Source organism: Calypte anna, chromosome 8 (genome assembly GCF_003957555.1).
Source record: "Calypte anna isolate BGI_N300 chromosome 8, bCalAnn1_v1.p, whole genome shotgun sequence".
NCBI lineage: Eukaryota > Metazoa > Chordata > Aves > Apodiformes > Trochilidae > Calypte > Calypte anna.
The window spans coordinates 21,921,736-21,943,926 of NC_044254.1; the positions used below are offsets into that span (position 1 = coordinate 21,921,736).

At 55.8% G+C, this 22,191-nt stretch overlaps 2 protein-coding genes across 6 annotated transcripts; one reads left to right on the forward strand and one right to left on the reverse strand.

The window, feature by feature from the left end:
- Positions 1–396: 396 nt before the first annotated feature.
- POMGNT1 (protein O-linked mannose N-acetylglucosaminyltransferase 1 (beta 1,2-)) lies at positions 397–16,163 on the reverse strand. 5 transcript variants are annotated; one of them, XM_030454898.1, is made up of 22 exons: positions 16,145–16,163; positions 14,024–14,200; positions 12,107–12,227; positions 11,604–11,719; positions 11,253–11,318; positions 10,716–10,829; positions 9,934–10,051; positions 9,548–9,646; positions 8,975–9,102; positions 8,327–8,397; positions 7,960–8,035; positions 6,584–6,667; positions 6,406–6,447; positions 6,153–6,211; positions 5,527–5,599; positions 5,096–5,224; positions 4,643–4,768; positions 4,424–4,488; positions 3,995–4,039; positions 3,681–3,816; positions 3,119–3,228; positions 397–2,846 (listed from the first exon to the last, which is right to left on the reverse strand). In XM_030454898.1, exons 2-22 carry the CDS (start codon positions 14,138–14,140, stop codon positions 2,744–2,746), a joined length of 1,998 nt encoding a protein of 665 aa, XP_030310758.1. In that variant the 5' UTR covers positions 14,141–14,200; positions 16,145–16,163; the 3' UTR covers positions 397–2,743. The 5 variants fall into 5 exon arrangements, with proteins under 5 accessions (XP_030310758.1, XP_030310757.1, XP_030310759.1 ...); XM_030454897.1 differs by lacking the exon at positions 16,145–16,163 and adding an exon at positions 15,974–16,017; XM_030454899.1 differs by lacking the exon at positions 16,145–16,163 and adding an exon at positions 15,095–15,174 and having other exon boundaries at positions 12,107–12,215.
- LURAP1 (leucine rich adaptor protein 1) lies at positions 15,406–21,733 on the forward strand. The gene is made up of 2 exons (XM_030454900.1): positions 15,406–15,626; positions 19,055–21,733. Exons 1-2 carry the CDS (start codon positions 15,408–15,410, stop codon positions 19,742–19,744), a joined length of 909 nt encoding a protein of 302 aa, XP_030310760.1. The 5' UTR covers positions 15,406–15,407; the 3' UTR covers positions 19,745–21,733.
- The last annotated feature ends 458 nt before the right edge of the window (positions 21,734–22,191 follow it).

Consider the following 22,191-nt stretch of genomic DNA (forward strand, 5'->3'; position numbering starts at 1 on the left):
CACTTCATCCTGCTGACCCCTGAGGGGACACCAAGCCAGGCCATGGATCTGTATTGCTTTGGGGAGAGCAGCTGGAGGCTCTGGGAGAAGCACAGGAGCTGGATACAGCAAGCAAGTGCCCAGGCAGCTGGCCAGAGTTTCCATTGGTTGCTGAAGATAAAGGTGATAAAGCTTGAGAAGAAAACAGCTCACAAACCTGTGCCAGCTACTGCAGAATGGCACTGTGGACCTCTGCTGGCATGGGAGATGCAGGGCAAATGCCTAGGGCCACCATTAGCCCTGCAGTGCAGAGATGCCACAGAGAAGAGGGGTCTGTCCTTCTGAGGCAGGTGGCCACAGCCAGAGACTCCCACAGCCCTGGATCATGCCTGAGACCAGCCATGAAACACACGAGGCTCAACAGCTTTGCAATGTTTAATCTTGAAAAAATAATTCAATTGTGAAAGCAGCAAGCCCTGGAGATGCCCAGGCACCCAGCCTGACCATGGCTGCTGCACAGAACAGCACCCAGCAGGCCATGCCCATGGGGGGTGCAGAGAGGGGGGAGCTTGAAGCCCACCAGTTGAGCCCCACGGTTGGTGAGAGCCAAAGCCCTCTGGTCACTGATGGGCAGTCAGCAAAATGGGGAACTCGTGTTTAACCATTCCCTGTCAGTAGGAACACCCTTCTCAGCCCCAGGAGGAGTGGGCAGGAAGCCAAGCCTGAACCCCACCAGAGAAGAAGGGAAAGGGGGTGCATTTAGTTTCAGGGAGAAGGGAAAACAGGCCTTGGGGACACAGATGCTAAGGAAAGGGAATCTGTGGAGAGCCATGGAAGTTTTCCCAAAGCAAGCTAAGGGGAACAAGCTGCTTTCCCCAGGAAGAAACCAATTCCCTTTCCCATCGTGCTGTCAGGACCTGCTTCACCTCCTGCAAAGCCCAGCTGCCCACTGCTAGAGTGCCAGCAAAGGCAGTGCTGGGGATGGCAGAGAGGGGCAAGGCTGAAACCAAGCCCAGTACCAATATTTCAAGAGTGTGACCCTGTACCCTCTGATCTCCCTCCTGCATCTGTCCCATCCCTCCTGCTGGGACAGGCATGCAAGGGACCACGAGTGGAGTCCCTGCGGTCACACTCGAGTTGTGCTGCGTCCCCACAGGGCCCATTTTGGCCAAAGGGGAGCAGATTTCCTACACTGGACAAGGGAGGAAGAAGGGGAACAAAGGATGGAGCCAGAGGGACAAGATACAAACCTCCAGTGACTGCTCCCATGCAGGCTGGGGACTGTCAGCTCTCCAGGCTGCATTCCTGCTATCCTCCCCTTCCCACAAGCAATAAATAAATAAGTTAGTGTAGTGTAGACCCCAACGCTCAGTTCACAGTGACAAAATGAAGGGGAAGAGCCCCCATGACCACAGGGAAAGGACTGAGCAGCAAATCCTCCTCTAAAAGGCAAGCCAGAGCTTAGCATCTCTGCCCAAAGCTGGGGGATCTGGGTAGAGAACAGAGCTCCTGCTGCATGGATGAGACAGGAAGGTGCACTGAGCAAGGGAACCAGGACTGCCCCCAACTGGGGGGAGCATTAGTACCGGGTGACTGGGGGCAGGAGGGGGCCCTGGGGTCCTTCCTAAGGCACGGGAGGAGGGATAGGGTCCCCCTCCCTCTGCACCATAGCAGGACAGCCAGGCTGCCCATCCCAGCTCAGCTCAGAGCTTCCCTGCTAGCAACGTACCATGATAAGGGGGAATACTGAGGAGAACAAAGCCCCTCTGCCCTCAGGAAGAGCTGGGGGTACCTGGCCAGAAAGGAGGGTAGAGTACCACAGGCAAGGACCACACCAGAGTGCTGCATCTCTGGCTCCAGAGGACCCCAAGTCCATCCTGTCCCTGCAGCTTGGAGGATGCCCTCTGGCTGCTCCCATCTTGCTCTGCAAGGCACTTACAACCCTCTCCCACAGCTTGAGGAGCCGGGCTGCTCCCCACAGAGAAGGTGGGTGAGGACAGCCTGAGCTGCTGCACACAGGCTGGTCCACTGCCATCTACAGTCATTTCCAACTCCAGGAACTGCAGGGAAAAGAAAGGGGCATCTGACTGCACTCGTGCTGGGGCATGGGGTGTCCCCTATGTGTCCACAGCAAGTTCAGCTTCTCTGCAGCATTCCCTTCTGTCAGCTGGGCTGCATCAGTGGCTGCAGCATAAGAAGCAAAGCTGGTGGGTCCAACCCAGCATACAGTCTTCATGGTGCATCCATTGTGCAGGAGATAGAAGAGTTGCTGGATAATTCCCTCTTCACCCTGTGTTTTACCACTGGGGATGGAACCAGCCAGGCAAGAGTTAATAAATAACACCCAGCTCAAAAGCTGCAGCACTTGCACATCAAAATGCTGCCTTCTCAGGACTTGAGGACCAAAATGGGAAGCAGAGGTGTTTCTTGAGGCCCTCTTCAGCACCCAACTGAGCATCTGCTTCTTCCAACCTTGCCCAGCCAGGGGGACAACAGGAGCAGCATTAGTAAAGAGTCTGTGTTTAAAAAAAGAAAAAAAAAAAGAAAAAAAAAAAAAGTTCCTGGGATGGTAAGGACCCTGTCCTGTGCAAGGGAGAGGGAGACCACAACAAGGGGCTGGAGAGAGAACTCCAGGTCTCATTTTGCAGCCTGAAATGGGAGTCTGTGTCCAGTCACCAGCCTCTGAGAGCTGCTGCCACCTCTGTTCCTGCACCATGGAGATCTCCATCTTCTCCTGGTCCCCCTCGTTTCCCAGCTGCCAGTCTCATGTCTGCTCTGCTGCAGCAACTGCTGGCACTGCCACTGCCCCCTTCTCCTTGGCGGGAGGCTCCATGTAGATTGGTGTCACTGATGGGGGCTTCTTGGACCTGCAAGTGAGGAGGTTGGATGGGAGCAGGCAGAGGTGGTGGTCTCCTTCAGGAACCAACTCCCAGCAGCACTGCCCACTCCCACTCTCCTTCCCACTGGGACATCCTCCAGCCCTGGGCACGTATCTCATCCCCCTTTCACCACAATGACGTGGTAGGGGGGGTGGTATGCCTCAGGACTGGGACAGAAAAGGGATGATACAGTGCCCTGGCCAGGGGACAGTGCCATGAGGATGGGGGACTACCCCAGTTGCTGTGCCCCTGATACTCACGAGTAGGGGGAGGCAGGGACCCCCACCACAAGGAAATGGTTCTTCTTGCGGAAGAGCCGCCACAGCCCCTTGTGGTTCCCACGGACATCCAGGTCCCAGATGTGGAGGCACTAGGATGGTGGGGAAGTTAAAAAGAGACATCAGAGTCTGGGGACAGACACCAGGTGTCTACTGGCAAGGGAAAAGCCTCACCTGCTGCCTCTCATCGAGACACAGCAGAGAGGGAACAGCATCTTGATCAAGCAGCACCCCTCAGAGACCATCAGTGAGTGAAGAGAGGGGAACCTGTTCCCATCCCTGCCTCAGGACAGGGGATTTGACCATCACCTCCATGCCAAGGACAGAATCATCCAGAAAAGCTCAGCCCCTGGTGTCCCACATAAGGAGATCATAAAACTATCTCCACAGAGCCAAGCTTCTGTCCTGGGTAGCCAAAAGCTTAAATACCACCCAAGGGCAGCAAGAATGCTGAGCTGAGCCAGAGGTCATGGGCAAACCCAAGAACAAAAGCCAGATGACCCAGTGATGCAAAGATCAATGCAGGGCCATGACAGAGCCTCACCTTGGCAAGCTGAGTCCAGGTGGTGAAATCTGCTTCCTGCTCCATCCTGATGAACATGACATAGACCTTGCCCTCAGTGTCAGGCACAAAGGAGTCCTCACAGGGGTTCTTGCTATGGTCCAAGACCTCAGCCTCACTGTGGAAGGAGAAGAGGGAGTGAGAGAGGACATCACCTCTTTCCTGTTCGCACTGAAGGGCACTTCAGACAGGCCAAGTGGTGGCTGCAGATGCCAGGGCCAGCTCCCTCCTTGCTTCTGGACTGGTTGGTTGACCCAGTGTGCCCATAGTCTTCCAACCATCCTGCAGGCACTTACCCCAGGAGACGGTGAATTTCAGTCTCGTAGGCATCCTTCCTCAAGCTGTTGGAGAAGGAAGAGAGGAGAGATCAGGGCAGAGCCACTGTTTGATAAGCAGGGATCATCCCAAGAGGATTCACTTAAGATTGCCCCAGTGTAGTACAAAAAGGTCTATTGTAACCAAAGAATGGAAAGCAGGGACTACCACATAGCCTGAAGGATGTGGCAGCAAAAATGTGACCCTTCAACATATCCACCAGATGCACAGGGCAGCTGAATCCAGCCTCACAGAACACACTGCAAGGATTCCCCAGGGGTGTCCAGAATGCTGGGGCTGGAGGTTATGGCTGTTGCTCCAGAAGAGGAAGGGAGATGTCCCCAGCACAAGGGGACAAGGGGCAGGTCAAGCAACTCTTTCATCCAGATCTCATTCAGACCAGCACTCACCTTTCCACGTTTTTAAGCTGGACATTTGGAACTGTGTTGAACTTGTGCTTCTTGAAATAGGCTTCCTGGGAGGAAGAAAGAGAAGGGAAGGAAAATGGGGTTCAGTCAGGAGTCAGCAGCACTCAGAGGTCACCTCAAGCACCTCTGCTATCTGGAAAGGTGGCCGAGTTAGAGCTCAGCACCAGGAATGGGGCTTGGGGGCTGAGGGAGGTCACTCACATGGAAGTATCCATTCATGTTGAGCCCCACGATGCCGAAGTGGTAGGAGCGTGAGATGTCAGGGATGATGCATTCCCGGCCCTTCCGCTGCTCCGGCATCCGCATCCACATGTCCCAATCCCAGAGCTGGGGAGGGAAAACTGCCACTCACATGCAAGTTTGGGGAACATGAGTTGGTAGTGTGGTCATCCAGGGACCTTGCTGGATACCTATACCAGCTCTAGCCCCTTTGGCCCCAGCCTGCCTACGCTGGCTCCAGACAGCTCTGTGGCTGGTTTTATGGTTCTCAAGGTCTGTCCCAAATCCATTCCTGCTTGGGCACCCTTCCCAAAGAAAGCTCAGGGAGAGGCAGGGTCCCGCCAAGAGCTGTATCTACAGGGTCTGGGTGATTATCATGGACTGCTGATGGGCAGATGGGGGTGTAGGAGACCAGGTCCCTTCTAGGGTACTCACCTTCTCAGGGGTTGGCCACTTGGGCTCCAGCTCATCCTTGTACAGGCTCTTCCGGAGCACCCAGCCCAGGCCTGGCATGGTCTCCACACGGTACAGGAGTGAGGGGTCCTCAGCTGTGTGCTCATAGCCCTGTGATGTTAAGGAGAGCAGTCAGCATCCTGAATGCACCCCTACCCTGCCAAAACAGGGTGCATCTTTCTCCACAGAGACCCCCAGCATAGGGAGCAGGGGACAGCAACTGGGAATCACAGGGCAGGAACAGGACAGTGGTTTGCAGGGACACTTCTGAACATTTCAGGGCTGGGGAGACAGACCCACCCAGGATGATGGTGGGGGGACACCCTGCTATATAGACAGAACTTGGGCCCCAGCCTGACAGGGGAACAACACAGGACAGAGGTGTTCTTGCTCCACTGATCTCCCTCACCCACCTGGTCATTCCAAGCAGAGATGCAGTACAGGCTCTCATCTTCCTCCAAAAGGTGTATTGACTGGCTCAGAAAGCTGAGGAAAGAGTTGCCCAGTCTCTGGTCAAACACTCCTCCCACAGCCAAACCAAGGCAAATTCGCCAAAAAGTGACAAGCCACCCCCAGCTTATGGGACTGTCTAACCCATCTCTTGCACTGAGCTGCCTGATTGTTGGCATGAGATGAGGGGAGGGGCACACAAACTAGCTAAGCTGTATGCCACCATGGGTAGGGGACAATATTGCCTCCTGTTCTATCAGAGTCCCTCCTCCTTATGAAAGGACTGGAGCCCTGGTAGATGCTACCCTGTGCTCTTGCCATGAGACAGTCACAACTGTGTCTGTACAGAATGGATCAGCCTCCACAAGAAGCAAACTAGGAAGAGATCCCAGACCTCAAAGTCATCCTGCACTGAGTGTCAGGACAGGCGACTCAAGACTCTTTGCAGGCAGAGCTCTGCTACAGCTGTTGTCTGGGGACTGCTCAGCCTCGGATGGGTGAGCTGCAGCATGGCAGGGGATCTGACCTCTCCTGAGCAGCCACAGAGCTTCTAGGAAATGCCTCACTGAAACAGGAGCTCAGGTTTTACCTGAAGAAGTCAACAGAAATGTCAAGGTCTTCCTCAAGAACCACAGCAAATTTAGCATCCTGTAGGGCAAGGAGAGATGTCAGGATGACAGGACCAAGAAAGAGCAGAGATATGAAGCAGTGTTTCCCACCTGTGCCCAGCTCCAGCTCCCATGAGGTGGGGATCACAGGTGCCACAATCCCAGGGAAGCCCTGCACTGCCTTGCTCCCACAGACAAGCAGGCAGACAGGGCACAGGCAGAGGTCTCACTCACCGGGAACAGGTTGAAGGTTGCAGTCAGACTGGCTTTGTAGTGCTGCAAGAAAAGACATGTTGGTGCCCCTGGACCACAGGGAGTGGTAGTCTGGCACAGATGCAGGGCTTAGCCTTGCCTCCTTTGAATGCCATATCCCAGGAAATAACTTTCCCAGGATCTGGGAAAGGTCTCTCACCTGGGAAACTCTGGCATTTTTAATGCTGATGGGGGTATGCTGGATTCCTGAGAGGCCAAACAGCTCCACAACATCCATGGGCTCCTGGAACAAAAAGATACAAAGGTCATCAAATGTGTGGGCCTGGATACATTCTCCTCAGCTTCTGCCAGCGTTGGCCCCCTGGGACAACAACAATATGCCTATGGGATCCCCTGCACTTGGCTGTCCTTTTGGGGGCAAGCAAGGCTCAAAATTCTGCTGTACTGTAAACTCTGCAGCAAGGAGCTCGCCAAACCCTCCTGGCCCTTCAGCCTTTAAGCTTTGCCAGAAGTTTCTGTTAGCCCTACTGGTGTGCAGACTCAAAGTTGTATCCACAAATATCTGAGACACCCAGAATTCCCAGTCTCCCACGGACAGTGGGGAAAGAAGACAGGTACAGCCAGGAATCCTTATAAGCTGCTTTAAGTTGAAACCACACTCAACTTCATTTTTTCTCACAGTTGCCAAGAAAGGGACCTCTCTGCCCAAGCACACCTGCCCTGGGGGAAGAAAGAATCCACATTTGGGCTGACACATCTTTACCCAAAGAAGGCCCAACCAAGGGCTTCTCCATCCCCTTACTGTCCATCCCACCTCCTAGCTACAAAAGAGAGGAGCTCCCATTGCACCAACTGTTCCCCCTTTCCCTGGTATCCACCATGGCAGCACAAGCATCCAGGGTGCCCCCTCATAGCTGAGGGATGCTGCTCTAGTTGCCATGGCAATGGATGCTGCTATCTTTAACCACTGCTGCAGTAAGAGCCTGCATAAACAAACCAGCTCCCCAGCCCCACAGCCTGGCAGTGGTACGAGGGTCCTGCAAGGGAATGATCCTGTTCTCTTTACAAGGCAACCAGACTATACCTCACGGGCTGCTGCAGAGATGGGGGTTAGCAAGTGCTCTGCCTGGCCTCAGCTTTCACGAGCCTTGTGAAAACAGACCATTTTGGGTCTGTCTACCTCTTACTGAAGAGTGGGGCTGGACAGACACAGCTGGACTGATTTGTTCCACTTTATGCAAGGAAGTGGACAGGCACCATTACACCCAGACCCTGCTCAAAGCTATCGAGCAAGAAAAAGAAACTGTCAGAGCCCAGCAGCACCACCTCACTCCTGCACACCACCCTCTTTCTGATGTGAGGATGGAAAATCTGAGCTTTGGAGAGGGCCAAGGCAGCTTTATCCAGACCCACAGCTCAGCTAAGCTGATTGACAGCGTAGCAGTGGGGAAAAAGCAGGTGACCCCTAGCAGAAGGGTGAAGAGGTTCACAGCCCACCAAGCACCAGGCCAGGACCAATCCTCTTGGCTGAGGTGCCAAGGACCTGGTTACAGGGACCTCAAGGGGTGCTCTCACCTCATAGTAGCCATCGATGAAGACCGTGATCATCTGCGGGTTGACACCCTGAGCCGACAGCAAGGAGCGCAGCATCCTGGGGGCAGAGATGGAGGGACCTGAGTGCAGCACAGCCCCAGTGAGCCCAGGCCCTTCAGCAGAGGGGTACAGATCCCCTGAGGTGGGGGAGACAGTGCACAGCGGGGGAGCAGGACCTACTACCCCTGAACTTTTCCCCTTCCCAGGATCTGTCTGAGCACCTCTACCCACACTGCCCGTGCAACCCCGGGTGGAGGCTGGATCCTGCCAGCAGCTGGAAGAAGAGGGCTTGGGCCATGCTTGGTCTTGGGCATAGAGAAGAGAAGCCATGTCCCCTGGAAGTGCTCACCTGTACAGGTAGTTGGGGCGGTTCCCTGCAATGACAGCTACAGGCACATCAAAGACTTTATTGTCTTTGAGCTGGAAGAGAAAAACATGTAATTGGGGTTGAGGGAGCCATGCCATTGAGAGCAGGATCCATGAGGTTAGGATCAGTCCTGCTGTTAAACAGCAGAGTTGCACAGTCCTACCCCATGGCTCGGGACCAACCAGGATTCCATTTAACACTTCTGGAAACACTGCCAGCTTCCCTGCTCCATCCCACTTCAGACCCAGCTCCCAAACCAAACTTTTACCCACTGCACCAAGGACAGCCCAAAGGTCACCATGGACCTGGCAATGCCAGATTAATGGTAGGACTCTCCTAGAGGCCTTTTGCATACAAAACAATGCTATGATTCTCTAACTGCTCTGTCTCCAAACGTACAGGCTCTGCTGCTCAAGCTGAGGTTGAGGTAACCTGGTAGCCATGGCAAGTATAGGGTAAGGGAACTCCTCTTCTGCAGCAAGTCCTGGCCAAGTGTATTCACAGCACCTTTGCAAGGGTTAAAAACTGGTGCTTAAGGAGAGGGCTCTGCATCTGAGCTCCAAATACACCTGGGTCCAGCCACACCCTCCCTCCTGGAGCCTGCCCCAAATCCTCTGCCCTTGCACTCACGGGATCAGGGTTGAACTCAATGGGTGTGGGGTCTTTGCAGCTGCAGACACTGCCATAACCTTCTACTTTGCTGCAGAACCTCTTCCGGCGGCGGTTCAGCTCCGTGTCAGGCCAATGGCACTCAGCATCTGGAGGCACCAAGGAGGAAAAACGGAGTGCTCATCCCCAGGGCCTCACCCTGAGTGCTCCAGGCTGCACTGCCATATGAGTGACTCTCACTGGGCTCAGCCATCACCAAGTAACACTTCTGAATGCAGGATGTAACCACAGGAGGTATTCCCATCACATGGCCTGTCTGAGCAGCAATGGGCCATGTTCAAAGCCAACAGTTGGAAAAGATTGGACCAGGCCTGGTCTGGAGAGGTGACACTCTTACCTTTCTCAACAATTATGCCTGGAATTGCCATGGGAATAAGGAAGCTGGTCCCATTTTAAAAGTTACTATCCCCATCTCAAACAGCCTTAAATCCATCCTAGGATGTTGCTAACAGACCCACAGCTTTGTCTCAAAACCACGAAGAGCAGGAGGCAGACACCTCCCAGAGATACCTGCCACTGCAGAGCACTTCCTACCTTCCACAGATGTCAGATGAACCTCTGTCTTCAGCAGTACAGGGTCACCCCAGGTTGAGAGGGCAGGTGACTTGGCATGCTTCTCCCCGTATACTTCCCCTGGAGCAGGGACACAGGGTCAGGACTGTCTGGAAGGGCCCATCCCTGTCGTGTTAAGGCATGACCCAGGGCTGTAGCTCAGGGTGGCAGCTTGGCACCTCATCCCATTGGCCTCCAGTGAGCTGCTGAAGGGCCATGCTTTGCCAACCATCCCCTTCCCTCACTCCCAGGAGCAGAGCTGTCACTCCCTGTGACTTGCTCCCTGCTCACCCAGAAGGGTTTGTCATCAACCGGCTTTTCCCCCCAAAAGAAGCCATGAACCCCCTCCTGGCCTGTGCTAGACTCACCTCCCTTCTTCCCTACAAATGTCCACATGTCTCTCCAGCTCAGAAATGGTGCAACTTGGCTTCCCAGGCTTTTCAAGACATTCTTGGCCGTGTCCTTGAGGTGAAAAGAACCTTCATCCTGAAACAAAACACAACTCTGTAGCTGAGGTCTAGCTCCTGATGCAGACAAGGCAAGACTCCCATCAATACCTAGGAGGCACAGGGCCCTGTACTACCCTTGAACCTGCTGAGCCAGAAATCTTCAAGAGAGGGCTCCTAAGGCCTCTGTGCCACTAAGCCTGCTGGTGGACCACAGGGAGGTCAGAGGAGTCACAGTCTCCTGTTTCCTCCAGATCAAATTGTTCTCAAGCAGGGCCTTGCATTCAATGCTTCACACAGCTAAACCTGAAACCCTGAAGCACAGTACTGCTCACACAGCATAGAGCACAGTACACATTTCCCACCCCGTATCCGCTGTCAAAGCCTGGAGCTGGGAGCCAGATGGGTACCACCACATCCTTATGCATCCTCATATCCATTTTCTACCCAAACTCATTTATGGCTGCAAGCTCTGACACATCTGCTTTTTGCTCTCCTGTCCTGTTGGGCACACAGCAATATCTGTAGTAACAAGGGGGAGTGAAAAGACAAGGGAGGTGATGCAGCCAGAGAGGCACAGCCTACTGAGGATGTGACATTTAGCCCTGGGAATGTCTGATGGCATTCAGGAGGCAGCTGCTCAGAAGAGCTCTGGGGCAGCCTGACTCAAGGTGATGTTTTCTTTTGACACTAAGGTCACATACCTTAATGGTGAAGATCAGGATCCTGCCCCGGGCAACCATATTGAGGAAAAGCACCATGGCTTCATCTTCATGGGGAGAATAGGTGTCAAACACCCTCTTGGCCATCACGTGACCCTGTGGGCATTCAAACGTCAGATGCATTTTAAATGCTATGCAGAGAGGACATGCAGAATTATGGAAATCTGACCTGGAAGCCTGAGCAACATGGTGAGTTATTTCCCTGGCATGCTAGGGAGTTAGGCCCCAGGCAAATTCAGCCCTTGGGCCTTCACGCATGACATGAAGTGCACAGAGGTCTGTGCAGCATTCCCCAGTCTCACAACTCCTCTCTGAGTGCTCCCCAAGGACAGCTAATCAAGCATAAGAGAAATACTGCATGGACCCTCTTTGTGACCATGTTGTGGTATGGGAACTACAGGCAAACAAGAATTTGGGAACTTCTCTCCTGGTTGACCTGTCCCTCATCCACTCAACAGTTAAACAAGGACAAATGTTGCCCAGCAAGAAAGAAAATGCAGGCATGGAAGAATGCTTTACCGTAGCCTGATTTAAAACAATGACATGGATCCCTCTTCCCTGCTCACGAGCCTCATCTTCCAGGACCTGCAAGTAGAGAAGAGATGAGAGCCACACACCAAGACTCTTATTCCCTGCCCATTCATCTGAGCCCTCAGGCAAATCTCTCCTGTGACATTTGGGCTTTGCTCATAGCAGTGATGGATGCCAGAGTAGAAGACAACACGAGAACACCCCCACAGTCCTGCAGGCAGAAGGGGGACCCACTCTTGACCTCCTTGCAGAACTGATCTCTCCACCCATTTTTGAGGCTTCACTCATTCAGTTCCACCCATTCTCTGCTCGTAGGGTCAGTCAGCACCCATCACTTACTGTTGTCCCATCCACAGCCACGTAGACCTTTGACCTGCTGGAGTACACCTCCACATCCAAGACCTTCTTGTTGCTGACAGGGTGCCTGGGAACCTCCACATTCAGCAGCTCATCATCTACAGGGCAGAAAAACCCAGTTTCACCCAGCCAAGGCATCTCTGACTTGTCCTTGCTTGGTGCTACCTCAGCTAAGCCTCCAGGAGGTCAGGCCCACCAGGCATCCCAGCCTAACAAACCATAAGTCAGAATCTCTGGTGAAGGAAACCCAAAATGGCAACAGGTCTGGCCCCTGCTATCACCAATCAGACCTCTGCAGCGAAACGTGTTAAAACCTTGAGTATACAGGTCAGGAATAGGAGCAGCTTTTTCTCTTCACTTTTATTAAATGCATGTGCACAGATCTGCCCTTTGTGCTGCGGCTGGTCACAAGTTTGCACTGACTTAAAGAAATCGCTTCCCTCCCTCCTGTTTCCTTGCTCACAAAAAAGAGCACTGCCTCTCACCATAGTCCTGTGCAGACTCCTCTTCCTCCTCATAAGCAGCTCTCCTGGTGTCCAAGATCAGCTTGATGTTCACAATCACAGTCACAAGCAGAAAGAGGACAGCACCTGTCTGCAACACAAGCTGCTTTGTTTTACCAACTTGTATGTAACAACCACACCATCAGGCCCTCTCCTTGGCAGAGGCTGCAGGGCACCCCAAGGAGATCTTGCAAGGGAGCAAAAGCATCTGCCATTTTCTCTGTTTTCTTCTGGGAAAAGGCAAATAGAAACATGGCTGACCAACTTTTAGGGTGAAATGCTCTCATGATCTGGAGAGCACTGAAGTCTTGATACATGAGAATTAATCCGCTACCAACACGTCCCTGCTTCCAGACTGGTGAGCAGATTGCTGCTAAAATACTGCATCAAGGTTGAGGGGCTTGGCATGCAGACTTTGGCTCTTCAGAGTTACAACTCCCTGGGTAAACTTAACCTCTGCCTCTCCCACAGCATCTCTTGTTTCCCTCTGCCACCTGAGGACATACCCAGGGTATTCAGAGGGAGAGGAGATGCTGTGTGACTCAAGCAAGGCAAAAGCAAGGAGCTCAGGTCTTGCTTCAGGAAATCACACTGTGCTACAGGCTGCAGAGAACAGCCCACAACAGCTTCCCTGTCTGCAGCAAACCAAGGCAACCTATGCCCATGCCTGCTTTGGGAAGGTCCAGAAGCCATGGAGCAGTCCATGTGAATCCTCAACACAAGCATCACCATTTCCTATGGCCCAAGAACAAGGAAGGGGGCAGAAAAGACCACAGATTTTTTACAAGCACCTCTATTAAAATGCATCTTGTTTTTATCTTCCCCAATTTCAGTCTTTTTCCTGGTATTTGGACCCAGCATAAAACAGAAACTACTCCTAAATGCTAAAAGGGTGACAGAGCCACACAGGAAACCTTGGAACACCAACAACCCATGCTGGGAAATCATCTTCCTGCAACTATGAGCTGCAAGTGCTTGTCTGGCCATGGCCAAGAAGATGGCATTAGAGCTGCAGTGCTGGGTAGGGATGCAGGATGGCCTGGCCTGAAAGACAAGGCCTCAGTGAAGCTGTGTCCCTTTACTTGACCCAGGGAGCTCTGTAAGCCTAGGCCCAGGTGCTGCTTCGTGCTGGAGAGGCAACAGCAGCACATGGTTGCTGGAGGGCTCTGCATGAGGACCAAGACCCTGCCCAGCAGCCACCCCAGAGTCCTGCTCTGGGACTGAGGAACAGCTCTAGCAGAGCCCAGATGCTGCCCTGGACAGTCACACAGTGAGGAAAAGCTTTGGATTACAGACACAATCCAGACACTATCAGTGAGAGAAGAGCTCCCTGCCATGGGGCAAACCCCTTACTGCCCTTGTGCCCTCAGACACCCCCCCCAGACACTGCCTCCACCAAGGATTAGCTGCCTTGCAGCACAAGCAACCAAGCCTGTGGCTTTCCCAGACACCAGCTGCCTCCAGGGCAGGAGATCCCACTACTAAGCCCTATTTTCTCTGTCCACCTGTTCTGCATTATACCAGGTTTCATCTGCAAAGCAAATGGGGTAGGGGTGGTTTCCCACTGCAGGCTGAGCCCTGCTGAACTCAGCATGAGTCCAGAGCCAGGAAGGGAAGAATCAGTCAGGTTTCCAGCTTTCAAAGATGTCTGGATAATTGTAACTCCTGCCATAGTCACTCAGCAGGTCCATTTGCAGCTGGAGGAAACTGCTAGACATGGCAGACCCTTCCACACAGAGGCACAATGTAGCATTTTGGGGGACAAGTCATGCAATCTGCAGCCTGCTGGGTCACCCAGGTCTGCCAACAGACCCACCTCTGCCCACGCAGCTGCTCCATGAGCCAGCAAACCCCACAGATTATCCTCCCTAATCCACCCCAGGGCTGGGGGTGACTCACCTGGCACAGCTTCCTCAGGGCACGCTGGTTCATCAGTTTGTACTTCCAGGCAAGGTACCAACTCCTCTTCTTGTGGGGTTTGATGGCAGGGTTGGGTTTCCACTCGTCCATAGTCATGGGGACAGCCACATGGGGTCAGGATGTGCCCTGCTCTGCTTTTGTGTCCATCGGGGCTCCCTGCCAGGACAGGATGGGTATGTGGTGAGAAAGCTGAGCACCTTCAAATGCTCTCCCCAAGCAAAGACACGGTGGCAACCAATGTCACCCATGTGCCACAAGCAGTGGCCATGAATGACACTCATGTGCCACAAGCAGAAGCTCTGTGGAGCCTCCTGGCCTGACAGCACCCCCAGCCCCACAGAGAGCAATCCACAAGTCCAGGCTTTGCTGGAAGTCTCTAAGCAGGACAAGGGGAAGCTCTTGACCCCACAGGCCAGTGAGGACCCCTGCTCCAGACCAACCCCTCAGCCAGACTGCTGCAGTGTGCTGGGCCCACTCCCACACCCTCTAGAAAAGAGAAGTGGCCAAGAGGCTCTGGCTGGTGACAGGCCCTGGGCTGGCAGGCGTTATGGAGGGGCCATCACTGGGCAAATCAGCCCACGGGGTCCCTGGTGGGGAGCAGAACCCCCCCCACCTGCAGCAGCAGCAGGGCTGGATGTGGAGACCAGAGCTGGACCCTGGCCCTGCAGAAGAGCCCTGGGCAGAGGAGCTGTGGCCGGGCTCCACACAACACCCACCCGGGGTGGTGCCCGGAGCACCCAGGATCTTGGCTGGAGCCCCGTGGGCCCAGGCAGAGGGGGGAGAGGAGGCGGGGGGCACCCAGGGCCCGCGGGGGAAGGGGTGCGGGACCTCGGTGGTGCCGTCGGGAGAAAGAGGGAGATCACCCCGGGCACTTGGAGAATGCGAGGACCCAGGGCTGCGGGGAGGGCTGGCGGAGGGGACCGAGGCGATGCGGGAGCCCCGGGGCAGCAAGGAGAGGCGGCGGAGGGCGGGAGCTGGGGCACCGCCGAGAGCCCGGGGCGGGGGAGCGGGAGGCAGGGCCGGAGGGCGACTGCCGGCCGCGCTACTCACGGTCTGGGCGGGGCGGCTGAGGCGGGGCGGTGCGGGGCCGGTCCCGGTCAGGGCCGCTCCGGTCCGGTCCGCCCAGCGCCAGCGGGACCTCGCCGCTTCCGGCGCCGCAGAGACGCCGCGGAGGCGTGGCCAGCGTTAGCCCCGCCCCCCTCTCCCCCGAGCGGCGCTCTGCCCGGCCCGGCGGAATTCGGTGGTGCGCGGCGGCGGGCGGGCAGGTGGAGGCGGGAGGGGCGGGGCCGGCGGGAGGGGCGGGGCGGGGCCGGGGCTCGCAGCGCGGTGACAGCGCGGCCACCGCCACCGCCGACCCACCCGCATGGAGGGCGGCGGGGAGGCACTGCCCGCCGAGCTGCGGGAGCTGGCCGGCAAGGTGGGGCGGCGGCCGCCCGCCGGGCTGCTGCGGGGGTTGCGGGCCGACAGCGGGACCGCCACCGGGATCGCCACCGGGACCGTCGCTCCCCCCGCACCGCCCGCACCGGCCCGCGGCGCTCGCCCGCCGCTCGCCGAACGCCTCCGGGTGCTCCGCCTGGAGCTGGTGAGTGTCTGCCACCCCCGCGGTCATTGCCCCCTCCGCCCCGGTGACCGCCTGCCGCCCCCCGGTCACTGCCGGACCCCTCGGGGTAACCGCATCACCGCCGGTAACTGCACCTCCCGGGGTGACTGCCTGCCTCCGGGGTCACTAATTCCACCGCCGGGGGTACCGGGCTGCCGCCCCCCCGGGAGCAGCCCCCGAACAGCCCCCTGCGCCCTCTCTGCGTTTTTGGGCACTCGCCCCCTTTTGGTCTCCCCCTTTCTGGGTTAACAGCCCCCAGCTCGTACACTCCCCCCTTTCCGGCTTTTCTCTGTCCTCCCCACCCACCCCGGCCCACGCAGCATCCCCACCCGGGGTCCTACGGATCCCTCTGTTCCACTCTCCTCCCAGCCCTGGTTCTAGAGGGGACCGGGCATGTCCCGGAGATGAGGATTTAGGGCAGGGACCTTCCCCAAGGGCACCGTGTCGGGTCCGGTCCTGCTTTCTCCCCCTCCTCTCCCCCACTCCACGGGTGTCACCACCTGGGTGACAAGGCACAAGCTTTCCCAGGGAGGGGTTGCTTGATGGTTGTGGCTTCTCCGGTGGCTAGTAAAGCGTTGGTCTCCTCTGGCAGCCTTTCCCAGGGACCGTGGGAGTGCCGGTGGCAGCTTCCTCGCCTCCTCCTTCCCATGGCACGAGCAAATCCCGGCGGTGCCTGCGCCTCGGGGAAACGTGGCGAGATTGGGCAATGGGTTCAAGTGCTGCTGGGGGAAGGGACTCTCCCACGCACACACACACACACACACCACCGGGTTCATCGGGAAACAGTTTCCATACACCCACATCCCTACCAGCCCCCAGGGAACCCCCCAGCCTGATCCCTCTGCACCCGTGCTTTTCCCGGGTCAATATTCCCTATGGGTGCCAAAGCTTGGATCCTCCCTCTGGGGCTGCACTCTGACCGCAGGAGAAAGGTCTGGGCCCTGGGCTGCTCCAGGAGGAAAAGGAGGAGGAGGAAGAGGAGGAGGAAGCAGCAGCCACCCTCAGCTCAGGGTCTGCAAGGCCTGGCTTTGGTAACCTCGGTTCACAAGAGGCTTTTCCTTTCTCTGCCCTGGCTCTTTTTCCTGTGGTGAAGAAACGGGGTCACCTTGCACCAAAGGAATGGCACCCGACTGCCCAAAACCCCACAGGGAGTTGCCCCTGTCTCCTCATGCCCACAAACAGGAGCTGAAATCCCACTTCCAGCAGTGAAGAGCAGCAAACCCAGTGCTCAGAGGAGAAGTTGGCCTAGGAGGGGGCAGTGGGAGGAGAAAACAATAAATTCCCACTCTGGCCTCCTGGTCTGAGGATGATGTTTGATCCCTGGGGCTGGATGTCTCAGAGGGAGATGGTGCCTATGGGTTTCTCAGTGCTGGGGAGGGGAGCAGGGCTGTATCACCCTAGGAGAGGCTCTCCCCACCTCTTCCTGACCCAGAGAGCATGGGGAGGAGCATGAGGGTCCCCCCAGCTCTGCTGGCTCATAGGTCCCCTTGGAAAGAGGGTGGGACATTTGTGGATTGAGGGGGAGGAGAGCTTTGCAGGATGTGCATGGGGAACTGAGGTGTGGAGCAGGACAGGGTGTCACATCCTAGAGTAGGGGTCCAGGTAGGTCTCATCCATCCTGTGCCACACATCCAAGATCACTGTTCCCTTCCTCCCCTCTGGATACTGCTGCCATCCCAGGTCCAGATGCCAGTGGGTGCCATGTGCAGAGCATTGGGAGGGCTTTGGGGGTAGGGGGTTGATGCTGGGGCACCCACCACTGCATCTGGAGGAATACATAGAGCAGCTGGAACTTGGACTCCTCCTGCACTGTCCTTGCCTTGCTGGAGAGAGGATTTCTTGAAGTGCAAGGCAGGGTCAGGCTGGTCTGAAGTAGCAGCAAATCAATGGCAACCTCTTTCCTAAATGATGGAAAGCTGGGAGGATTTCCCTACCCTCAGCTTTTGGGGAACTGAGGTATCTTCCCTGGTATCTCTGATAGCCACAGTTGCACAAGGCAGAGAAAAGCGGGGAACACCCCACCAGGGGTTTCCAGCCTTCCTCCTCCCACGTCTTCTCTTTGCCAAGGCCAGATGCTTTTGCAGTGCATGCAGAAAAGTCCATTGTAGGCAGTTTCTGAAATATCTTGCCTAGAAAGGAAGTTTCTGCACTTCGAAGCTGGCTCCTGCCCCAGTCCAGGCACATGGCTGCTATTTTTTATTTAAATCCAGCTTGAGGAGCATGGGGAGGGGCTGGGGGTTGGTGTCTGAATCTCTACAAATCTTTGCTCTTTTTTTTTTTCTTTTTTTAATGTCCTCTAGACTGAGGGGTGTCATGTGCTGAAATCCTGGCTGGAGTTTTCCCAGGCTCCTTGCTTGGATTCTTTTGTTGCTCTGCTTGCTGTGGGACTGGAGACTGGAGTCCCAAGAGACCCATGGGCTGGTGGGGGGCTCTGAGGACACCGGATGCTGGGGACCAGGAGCTGTGCTTACAGATGATCCCAGGGGGCTGGGACCCTGTGGATTTCCATCTCAGCTTGCTGGTGCTGGGGTGTGTTTGTGAAACATGGGTATCTGCAGCATCCCAGGCTGCCTGTACCTGTCCCACGATGGGTTTCTCTGCCTCTCCCCCCACTGCTGCTGACTTATTCCCTTTCCTGGCAAAATATTTGCATCCTGTGCAGGGGAAATCCAGTGGCTTTCGGCGGCCAGTATCACACAGACAGGAATGTCTTGGCATGCGGGGCTTTCCGTTAGGAAAACAGATGTTTCTGCAGCAGCTGAAGTTTTTGCAAAGAGCTTCCCCTGGCTGGGAGGGGCAGGAGCTGGAGAGGCAGGCAGTGTGATCCACAATCCGTGTTCCCCTGCAACTTCCTCCTGCTTCTAGTGAGTGATTTGGGTCTCAGGCTCCAAATCCTGCTGTGTCACATTGAGACCAGGCTTGGATCAGAACCTAGAAGGAGGAAAGGGGCCAGGCCAAAACAGTCGAGGGAGGTGCTGTTGGTCCAGCCACATCTGAGCCTTGTCCCAGTGCATTCCTGCCTGGTTCCTCGTGCCCTACCAGCTGCCTTCCAGAGCTTGGGGGATGATGCTCTGAGCTCAGATCTGCACCCAGTGCCTCCATTTCCTTGCTTACTCCTGTCCCCACAGAGGACAGTGACATAAGTGCCCTGGATTTATTTCCCCAAGGGTGTTGGTAGCTGGTGGGTGCCATAAGTTGTTTGTACCCAATGGTTGTGTCCCCAGATCTTGGACAGCATCTCTTGGGATGGTTTCCTGCAGGCTGTTCCCCCACGGTGTGCTGTTCATTGAGCAGCTTGGGAGACCTGTGGCCACTGTGGTGACATCTCTGACAGTGTGTGTTGGGACCTCAGCCACCAGGGTCACCTCGGTCTCCTTTCAAAACCAAATATTTCTCTTTTTCTCCACCAGGCTTATCTGCGAGCAGTGGATGTGAAGATCCTGCAGCAGCTGGTGATGGTGAACGAGGGCATTGAGGCAGTGAAGTGGCTGCTGGAGGACAGGAGCACACTGACCAGCCACTGCAGCAGCCTGGCCAGCAGTCAGTACAGCCTGGTGGAGAGCCAGGCAGCCTCACGGCGGGGCAGCTGGGACAGCCTGCAGGACCCCAACGACAGGCTGGACAGCATCTCTGTTGGGAGCTACCTGGACACGTTGGCTGATGACATGGATGAGTATTCCCAAAATGCTGCTGAAACCACTGCTGCGTCTGTGCCCGGCAGAGCTCTGGTCAGGGTGGAGCAGGATTGGGTCAGGATTGATCCCGAGAGGGGTCCTGCAAAGCAGGAGAAGGGCAAAGCAGAGCACGAGTGGCCCCAACTGGATCTCTCCCCACCCGTGCTGCCCCAGGATCACCGGTTTGCTAAGGAGCCCCAGGTGGCCAACGGGTATCTGGGTCAGCAGTCCTCCTCTCTGGAACATGGCAGAGACACCAAATTGGCTTCTGGGGCTGAGGAAAAACTGGGGAAGGGGAACCCAGGTGGGAAGGCTCGGAAATCTGAGGCTGACTTTGAGAACTGCAAACTGAACAGCAAACTGCACCTGGAGTACGATGCCCACTGGCGCTGGCTCCAGTCTCAGGATGATGTGACATTCTTGTAGCCTGTGGCTTTGCTTTCCCAGTCCAGCTCTCCCGACTGCCTGCTCTGCTTCACTTGTCTCTGCTGGGAAGAGTAGGAGTGGCTGGGAAGGGGGGATGGGCTGGCTTGGTGGTGTTGCACTGTTCCTCTGACCCCCCCCCCCACCATCAGCATTTGGTGATGAAAGCCTAAGGGATGGGATGCCCACCCTGTGGTGAATTTTTGGGAGAGTCAGGATGAGGTGGGTCCCTGTAAATTTATGTCTTTGCTCTGGGGTGGTGCATGCAGGTGCCTGGTCACTCCTCTGTTGTCCTTGACGTTGGTAGCAGGGAAGGTTTGGTGGGGAATCCTGGGGCAGCAGGACTCCTAGGAGTCTTCTCCCCTTTAATTCTCAGCCTCCTGCCTGCAAAAACTGGCGACCTTTCTTCTGAACTGTCTGCCCAGAGAGGACAGGAGATGCTCCAGTGCATTCACAGCTCAGTGGCACCAGCATGTTTGGTGTGAGCTGTGGGGCAGGGCCATCCCTGTTGGATGGGCTCATCTCCACCAACCCCTTGGATGACACTGGATGGCCAGTGTCCATCCAGGGTGGAGCTGACCTGGGGCATCTGAGGTTTGCCCACACCACTTGTTGGATGCTAAAACCCCCTTCTCAGAGGGTGAAGTCCTGCCTGGATCAACTCTGTGAGGCTGATCAGAAGCATGATCAGGGCTGTCACTGTAGCTGCCCCTGTTGGAGCCTTTGTCCATGCCCCATGGAGAAAAGATGGCAGTGTAGACTCCCCTTCCCCATGTGATTACATGAGAAGGGCAAAGCACTGGGTGGGAGATGGAGATCCAGTTCTCCTAGTTTTTCGGCACTGTCCCCCAGCTTGGGACAAAGTCTTTCAGAAGCTCTGGGATGTGGCAGCACATGGGCAGCCTTGTGGACTGGCAGACTTGGAAAAGCTGATGATTTCCCCTGATGCTGTGTGATGGGGGTCATGGCTGGGATTCTCCATCTGTGTGGTGAATGATGCCAGGTCTCTACCCCCTTCTGGTAATCAGAAACGTGAGGCTTCTCTGCCAGGGTGGATTTGCAGTGACTCTGCCCTGGAGACAGCTCTGTCCTTTTAAAAAGCCTTGGCTTCTGCCTGTGCCTTTTTACTGTCCACCCCCCATGCCCCCCAGCATACCCCTTGCTGGCTTGTAGAGCATGGCTTGCAGCTGGAGCCCTGTGCAAGCTTGAGCAGGACCTGCTCCCTTCACCAGACCATGCAGGGAAGGACCTGGGCATCCAGCAACCCCCTGCTTCAAGGAGAGGGGCCTGGACAAGCCCAGAGACTCCTGGCTTCATGACCCACTGGTGTATCTGAGTGCTGTGACAGCTTTGCTGTGGTGACAGTGCTGCTGTTCCCCTGCCTGCGTGGGTGGCAGGCTGGCTTTTCCCTTGCTGGGGTGGTGGGAGTGGGGACAACATCTCCTGAAGTCAGTGGGAAGCCAAGAGAGAGAAGACCAGGCTGTGACTGATTCTGGACACGGGCTGTGAGCTGGCTGTGGTCAGGAAGGTGGTCGAATGCACAGCAGGTTCAGCTTTGTGTCTCTAGAGCAGCACCTTCTGTGGAAACCACCCCAGCACCCTCCCTTCCCTGCAAATCCTCAGGGCTTCCCTGGATGGACATGGAGGGCAGGACAACATCCAAACCTCCCAGAGATGGCATCTGCCAAGGACTTTGGGGAATCCCGGCAAACTAGGACTGGGTTCCCCTGTGTGAGCATCCCATCTGCCCTGCCTGCCCCGGAGCTGTTGCCTCGTTGTCACCTGCCAGCAGCTTGCGGCTCCCTGTGTAGCTCTGTCACTGCTGTGGAGCCACCGTGTCCCCTGAGGCTGGCTGTCCCCTGCTTCCCTTCTGGTCCTGCATGCAATGAACTGGCTGAGGGTCCCAGGAGAAGATGGGGTATGTCCTCCAGTGCTGTTAAAATAACCCTTGTCAAAAAATAGTTGGCTTAATAAATGGTAGCGCTTCTCCCAGGCTGCTCTGTCTGTGCTTTGCCAAGCTTATGGGGGTTTCTAGGGAAAGAGGGGAGGCTCTGGGTTAAAACACCCTTGGGCTGCCAGCAGCAATATAGGCAGGACACAGACCATGTGTCTGGGCATCTGTCCCTCCTCACGCCAGGCTGGTGACACCTGAAGTCACTCTTCAAGCAGCTGAGTACCAGAGAACTTCTGGGAGCAAGGATGCTGGTGAGACTGGATCTCTGAGAGGCTGGGCATGTTGTGTTCATCTGGACTATGTCTCCAGCTGCAAATAGCAGCTTCACTCTTCATGTCCCAGATTTCCCATGATCTTTACAGGTGTTTCCCAGGCCTGTTGGCTGTGCTGGGGTCTCTGTTTGCTTCCTTTGTTCTGCAGCTGCAATTGTGGCTACTGTGGCCTCCCCCACCCAGGGTGTGCAGGGTGGGTCTGGGTGTAGGACAGATTTCTCCAG